General features: G+C 34.8%; 1 protein-coding gene across 1 annotated transcript; it reads right to left on the bottom strand.

Annotated features, from left to right (window-relative positions):
• Positions 1–215: 215 nt before the first annotated feature.
• LOC108462834 (BRASSINOSTEROID INSENSITIVE 1-associated receptor kinase 1-like) lies at positions 216–6,133 on the bottom strand. Its single transcript, XM_017762739.2, has 11 exons — positions 5,564–6,133; positions 4,924–5,056; positions 4,762–4,833; positions 4,151–4,294; positions 3,095–3,166; positions 2,928–2,999; positions 2,712–2,788; positions 2,199–2,327; positions 1,776–2,117; positions 1,246–1,640; positions 216–866 (listed from the first exon to the last, which is right to left on the bottom strand). The coding sequence occupies exons 1-11, from the start codon at positions 5,640–5,642 to the stop codon at positions 549–551; spliced, it is 1,833 nt and encodes a 610-aa protein (XP_017618228.1). The 5' UTR covers positions 5,643–6,133; the 3' UTR covers positions 216–548.
• Between the last annotated feature and the right edge of the window lie 2,102 nt (positions 6,134–8,235).

Genomic DNA, 8,235 nt, shown 5'->3' with positions numbered 1-8,235 from the left:
TTCAAATCTTGATAAACAAGCTTAATCGAATCGAACTTGAATAGCTCAATTTTATCTCAAGCTTGTGCTTAAAAGTTGATGTTCAATCGAGCTCGAGTAGATTATTAACCCTCAAATTTCAAGTCGATCTTGAGCTTGACACTATTTGGGTTCGACTCGGCCCCATGAATAATAGAAATGAGTTTCAGAAAAGAAATAGAAATGATGGAGAAAACTTTAATATAATAAATGATTTTACTGTATATATTGATGTAACAATCTTCGCTTCGCGTACGTTTCTTTCAGTACATGAAAATAACATAGCTGCTTCTCTGTAACCCTTCTTGCCCAGTTTTTTTCTCTAGTGTTATCTACTGTTTTCTTAACTGAAGTTGACATTACCAACCCTCCTATATAACAATTACAGAAACCGAACAACCAACTCCAAACAACATCCAATATAAATTCCGACGACATCATTAATGGGACTGATATGAGAAACAATAAACGAAAACGAAAAACTATATGCAAACGATGTGCCTAAAGACTTACACTATTTGCAGAAGTGGTCATCTAGGACCGGACAGTTCGTCCGGAGGGATGTGAGATGTGGAGTCCGCGATGATCCAAGTCGAATTCAGGTAGTGGGTATGGTTAAACTCTTGACGGACCATTTCTTCCTTCTGCCACTCTTCCCATCTTTCAGCCAAGCCGTCTCCTTCAAGCATTCTGACCACTTCGGCCATCTTCGGCCTGTGCATTGGGGAGCCTTGAGTGCATAAAAGAGCTATCTGGATTAGCTGTTCCACTTCTTCTTCTATGTAATTACTATCAAGATCGGAATCGACCAGCGTTTCCAGCTTCCTGTCTTTCAAAAGCCCTTTTACCTGAAATGCAAGCATTGTTATCAACTTGAAGCTAAAAAGTGGAAAGAAAATGGCGTGTACCAGTACTGAGCTTGACTCGAATTTAATTGACAAATAGGTCAATCTTAGGGGCATAAAATATCAGGTGGCACAGATCAAGATCAAGCTTATCGAAATTATATAAGAGTTTCATTTTGATTCAAGTGTACTGCTTTTCCATTTTCATCGTGCAAGGAAAATAAAGTTAAGCTTCGCTCTGTTAATACTGCAGTTAATGTATTGCTTTTGGCTAACCAAGTGAATAAGAATCGGATAAATAAAACGCTAGACAAGAATGACAAAACTCGATCTTTGAAATGCATCACCATTTAGATATGCATGATAGGAAGATAGTACATACCCAATCAAGCAACATGACATCATCATCATTTGCAAGCCGAGCAAGATCGAAAGCCCTCTGTCCAGTAATTAGTTCAAGAAGCATAACGCCATACCCGAAAACATCAGTTTTCTCTGATGACTTTCCAGTTGAAAGGTATTCAGGGGCTATATGACCAATTGTGCCACGAACAGCAGTTGTGACATGAGTATCTTTGTAGTCCATCAGTTTGGCCAGCCCAAAGTCTCCAACAACTGCTTCAAATTCCTCGTCCAACAATATATTTGCAGCCTTCACATCGCGATGTATAATCTTTGGGTCACAATGGTCGTGCAAATATGCAAGCCCCCTTGCAGCTCCAAGTGCAATCCGTTTCCTTTTATCCCAATCAAGTGGTGATTGAGATTCCGAACGCTCTAGAGAATGCAAATATCAGATAAACAGATGGCCAATTGTAATAATAAGAACTCACAAAGTAATTGGATGAACAGCATTGAAGAAATAAAAAGTATATGACTAAAACAGATGAGCAAGGAGAGAACAGCCAATACCTCTTAAACAGGATGCAACACTACCATTAACCATAAAGGGATAGACTAGCAGCCGCTCGGTAGGGGTCATGCAAAAGCCACGTAGTCGTAGTAAATTCCGATGCACAGCCATACTTATCATTTCTACCTCAGTTTGGAACTGCAGCTCTCCACCTTGGGTACGCTCCTCTTTCAGCCTTTTTACTGCCACTAGAGAACCATCAGCTAAGCGACCTCTATAAACTTTACCAAAACCACCTCTACCCAGAATGGCTTTGTTGCTAAAATAATCAGTTGCCACTTGGAGTTCACGCAAAGAAAACCTTTTAAGTTGTCCCAAATGAACTTCTGGGTCCTCCTCAGCTATAAAGAAAAAAAAATTGTAAAATACATGTATGAAACAGAATAATATCAATTAAAACTATCCTTTGAAAAATCACTAACCAGGTACATCAAAGAAAGGATCTAATGGTTTCCTTTTACGCCACCAAGCAAGGACAATTGCAGGAGCAGCAAACAGCAGAGCAGCGCTAGCAGCAACACCTCCAGCAATAGCACCAGTGACACTGTTACCTGCCAGTATGAAGTTGGATAAAAATAAATAGTCTAACCATGCCTGTATCATGAATATTTCAATTTTCAACTGAGAGAACATGTGGGTGAGGCATTGAAGGTGCAGACAATGTTCTAGCCCACTAACGAAACTAAACCTGTTGATAGGTATATTAAATCTGAATTCTAGACTCAAAGGTACCTTCTTAAAAAACAGACCTACAGCAATTCTTGGCATGTTTCATGCATGAGGTAACACCAAAACAGTTGCTTAATGCAAAGAAAATTGCAAGGAATATCTCAAGAAAAAAGAATAAATTATAATAACAAAAAGAAGCATGCCCCAAAGTTAGGCACAGTTTGGTATTATTAGCAGTGATAAAAGGAATAAAATCAAGACCGAACCTGATGAAGTTGAAGCTGGAGGTGGGATAGCAACCGGTGGAGAAGGAGGAATAGGTCTGAGTAGATTATTATTAAAACTGCGAAAAAGAGGTGCAGCAACTTAAGAGACTAGACTAAGAGTACATATATAAAAAAATGGGAACAAGTAGTGGTAGCGAGGGTCAGTAGTTAGGAGTAAGAGGGTGATGGCAAAATGAGATAGCATAAAAGAAAAACCTGATGGGAGTGAATAGCGAAAAGGAACCATTAACTGGAATATCTCCTTCTAGCCGATTGTTTGAAAGATCCCTGCATCAGATGATAAAATATCCCATGCCATTATATATTGTTCTTGAAGCTAAGGTAAAACAGTTAACCAGGAAAAAAATTCTGATAGAACTCACAGCACTTGCAGTGAATTGATAGCAGTTAAGACCCGAGGAATTTGACCTGTCAGCGTGTTGTTGTTGAGACGCCTGTCCACAGAAAGAAAGCATCAATTACTTTGCACGTTGATAACATGAAAGTTATGTATTCATATAAAAATATGCTTAGCAAATAACTAGAGCACAGATATAAGAAAAAAACAATAGCCAACTACAACAGAGAAACTACACCAGATTCTTCTAACTGTTGACGCAGATACTTGTATGGATCCTAACAATCACATTCACACCAGATGTGGCATGAGTATCACAATCTGACCCACTCAATTCTGATATCCTTATCAGGACCACACATCAAAATGCTATCAAGGCCCACTTCACAGAACTAAAATTTCAAGAGTGCAGTGTGAAAGTCCACAACAGGCTATCACATGCACTGATACCAGTTGTACCTGCCAGGTATTTTTCAGTTTAACACAGAAGGTCTTACACCTTTGTCCAGAAAAGGCACCTCACAAGTAAATGTTTAAGTCTCCACATGACATCATAGCAGATCCTCACATATTTCCTTGTAAGGGGGTTACAATATTATCTCCCAGAAGTTATTACTAGCAAAGATCATGACTGAAGAAACAAAAAGATATATATAGTACAGAACTTGGGAGTTAACACAAACAACCACAGTGGAAAGGATCTCATGTTTTGGACCTTAGCTAGTCTTTGGTACCATGATTGCCCAATTGTAATCTAGTTATCTAAAACTGATCATTTTAGATAAGCATGACTATATCAATGGATTTTTCAACAATCAAGAAGTCCTCAGTTCAAGGAAAATGTCATTGGTAGTTCTAGGTTCTTATTCCTAATCTAGTGCTTTTAGGGAATCCTCATCCAATTATTATTAGCCAAGTCTACCCACATTCATTTCAACGAGAAAGCCTTTTATCTATCCAGTTCAGGTAGTATATCAATGCATAAAAGCCTTCCAGATACATCAAAACAAACGTGACAAGAAAGCAAAATCACAGTGAAACTAAATAAGTTAGCCACATAAAAATTATAAAATCTTCGTACAGGAAACGCAGTTTTGTAAGCTTGCCCAGGGTAGTTGGAATGCCTCCAGTTAAATTATTCAAGTAAAGATCCAAGCTCACCAAGTTCGTCAAATTCCCAAGCTCCTCTGGAATTGTCCCAGTTATGTTATTACTGTAAAGCTCCCTGTCATGAAAATTTTGACTTAGATTACTAAGTATCTTTGTAGGAATCCGCAACCAAATCCAATGGAATACAACTGTCTTCAGGATTAAGATGGCATAACAAATAAAACACAGTGCATAGGGACAAAAGCACAAAAAATCTGCTATTAAAACTTTTTACTTCTTCCAAGGTGGAGTGCTGAAATTTAACCAAGTTTAACTTGGCATTCTAGAAGCTTATGTTTCTTCAATTTTCCACAGTTCTGAATTTAGAAAAATGATTCCACATGAAACTCATCAAGTGACTACTAAAACCAAATCATGGAAAAGAATGTAAAGGATGTCCGAATCAATAAGAAAACATCATTAACGATTTGGCAAAGCTGCTGTGTTTCTGTTTTTCCTCCATTTATTTATCCTTTACTGCTCAAAATAATTATAGCAGTATGGGGCATAACATAATCACCAGGCCATAAATTGTCAACTTACAAATACTGCAAATTCGGAAGCTGCCCGAGCTGTGCAACCAATTGACCAGATAGATTTGCATTCCCAAGATCACTAAATTGACAAAAGGAAAAGCATATATGGCGTCAACCTACAAACTTGGAAGTAACACAACTGAAATAGCAAAAATATAAGTAAACTTACACTCTTGTCACACTATTTTCATTATTACATGTAACATGAAACCATGTGCAAGGATTAACAAGGGTTGCATCCCAACTTTGCAACACGTTATTGGGGTCAGCCATATTGGTCTTCAGTGCATTCAAAGCATCACCTGTTTAACACCAAAACAAAGCAATCTATTATCGATGCTTCTTAAGCATTTTTCTTTGTAACCTCTTCAGAGGCTTTATCTTTAATACAATTTTACTTTGGCCGAGCAATAGATTTATGTATCAAGGCTCCATAATTAATCTCACTGCTCAGTACTAGCAAATCAGAGAATTAAACGCAATGATGAAGAACAAGCATTAATTTATTCACCGAACAGAATCTAGACAATTAAACGCAAGTGGCATCCAATTTTTTTGCAAAAATTCGTCATTACGGAGCATGCAAGTATCTCAAACAGTCAAGTCCATTACTGAAACGAGGCTAAATTGAATATTAAAAGCAGCAGTCAACCTTATGTCACTACTAAACCAATCCAATAGCTAACCAAGTTCTTCTATAGTTCCATTTTTAAAAAAAAAAAAAAGTTCAACAAAGAATGAATAAATAGTTCACCAAAATAAATAGAATGAGGGAAAAAAAAAGAAGGAAAGAAATGATGATCACGAACCTTCTGCATTCCCAGCAGCTCTGAAAACCAACTCCAACACTAAAATCAACCATAAATAAAGGGGGACAAATCGCTCCATTGTTCTTTTTTTTCTTTACTCAGTTTTTGGTTACTTTTGATTTAAAGAGCTAAATTCCCCCCTCAATCGTCCTCAACCTTCCATTCACATGGTGGTCGTTGACAGAGTCAAGAATTTTTATTAAAAGAAACGAAAATAATAAACTTCAAAAAGCTAATTCCTGAACTAAAGCCAATGGAACCGAAAAAGAAAAGATTTGAATCAACAAATCGAGGAATTTATTGGCTCTTTCTCACTCACTGCTTCCTCCACAACGTAATGCCGCTTTTCTTTCCTCCCTCTCTCTCTCTCTACACATTTTGGCGTAAAATGGAGAGAAAGAGAAAAAGAGGAAGATAAGTGAGAAAATTCGTGTTTGGCAAGAGAGAAAATGAAGAAGAAAATGAAAGAAATAATTCGAAGTGAGGGAGACGCATGTATGAATGTCAGTATGTGTGTGTTTCTAATAATTTCGTTGGCTAAGTCAAAGTCGCGCCATTAAAGTCACCATAATGTGCAAGGAAAAAACGAAAATTAATTACTGTATATACTATTTCAAAATTAAAAAGGTTAAATCACTTTTTGAGGCTTAAATTTAGCAATTGTTTTCATATTCGGACTTAAATGTTTTTTGTTTCAAGTTAGGCCCTCAACTTGACAATTGTTCTCACATTGAGGCTTGAACCTCTTTTTTTTTGTCCAAGTTAGTCTATGATATTTCCTTGAGAGCCTTAACGTTCAGGCCTAATATGGTAACAATTGCTAAGTTTAAGTCCTAATGTGAAAATAATTGTCAAATTCAAAAATTAACTTGGATAAAAAAAAATTTAAGCCTCGACGTGGAAACAATTACCTAATTCAAACTCCAATGTTAGAGCCAAGAACCTGTTGGACCGCTAAAAAACTAATTTCAAACTGTTGGACTGTTGTAGTAATTAATTTTATTAAGTTCAAATATGTTATTTTCAAAATATTATACAACAAACATGTCATCACATATGCAATTGCATATAAACTTGCTATTTCTAGATAATACTCACAAAAAATAATATCATTCTAGTTAATAGATTTAACTACTATTATTTTGAGTCAATATTAATATTTCAAAATTCAAAAATATACAAACTAAAAATGATCATATTAGAGAATATAAACTACATTCACAATTTACTTAATAGTACATGAAAAATAGCAATTTGATTTAATGAAATTAACTACTACTGTTTAGGTAAAACTGAATTTTCAAAATTCAGAAATTATAATTAAAGTAAATAGATTAAATACCCAATTTATATAATAATACAACCATTAATACCATAATTTGACCAGTAATAAAATATAGCCGGTCAAAGACGCACGTACCAAACAACTAACTGGCCCCACGATCCCTTTACAAGTATTAAATTATTATTATTATTATTATTATTATTATTATTATATTTGATCACAAAATTTTTCCGATAATTCCAGAAATTACTCCTGTACTTTACCAAAATTTTCAATATGGTACTTGTACTTTCAATTTGTCCATTTAATACTTTTGGTATTTTTCGGTCTATCACTTTGGTACTGTTAAGTTCTGGCAGTAATGACATGTACTAATAGTTTTAATAAATCTTATTATTCTAATAAAAGATAATAACAGAAGCTACTTTGTACTTTACGGAATTATTTAACTTTTGAAGCATTTTCATTTAGTTACTCAAATAAAAAATTTCAATTTGGTAATTATCGTTACAATAATTTATTATTTTGATCCTTCATTCATTTTCTTAGTAATGGAATTTGATGTGACATTATTTTAATCAATTTTTAATCTATTTTATTTCATGGAAGCACTCAATAAACAGGGTAAAAAAAAAAAAAAAGAGATGTTTTGGGATTTTAACCAAAAACCAAATAAACTAAGGTATATGAAATTTTTATTAAAAGCTTCCCAAAAAAGTAAATTTATGTTTAAAAACCCAAAAACCAAAAGGAACGGTCAGGGTTTGAATCAAAAATTGATTTTAGAGTAATTAAATTGGGGTTAAGAGAGTTAATTCGATAAATTTGTTGTTCTTGATCAGTCAATTGGTGTTTAGGGTCTGTTTGTAACACTCGTTGGATTGCAAGAATGCAATGGACAACAGGAAGAGTCGATCAAGTGCAACATACGGTCGGAGCTTCGGATGAAAGATTGGGAATGGTTGCAAAAGATGTTGGGAGTAAAGAGAAAATCTAATTCAAACCTAAAAATGCACACGGCAGGAAGTAAAAATTGTGGAAAAGGGCAAATATAGATTTTTCCTTGACCTTAATTTTGGTAGTTTGAACTTTGAATTTCCCTCTTAATAATAATTTTCAGGTCGTCCGGTACTCACTAACTCTTTTAGTCCACTACCCCAAAATGTAATTCCTCATACTAGTTTTCTAGAAGTAGACTTGTCAACTTTTATATGTAATTCCCTAGACCTATGAAACACATGGAGTATAATAGTTTTGGAGAATCAAATTGAATTTTGAAAGTTTTGATATTTTGGATTTAATTTTAGTTTTAGATTATTTTTCTTCTAAGTTAATTTTAAATTTAAATTATTTTATGTTTTGATAAATTTTTATTTAAATTAATGGA

This window comes from Gossypium arboreum, chromosome 13, assembly GCF_025698485.1.
Source record: "Gossypium arboreum isolate Shixiya-1 chromosome 13, ASM2569848v2, whole genome shotgun sequence".
Taxonomy (NCBI): Eukaryota; Viridiplantae; Streptophyta; class Magnoliopsida; order Malvales; family Malvaceae; genus Gossypium; species Gossypium arboreum.
This window is presented reverse-complemented; position numbering and strand designations above follow the sequence as displayed.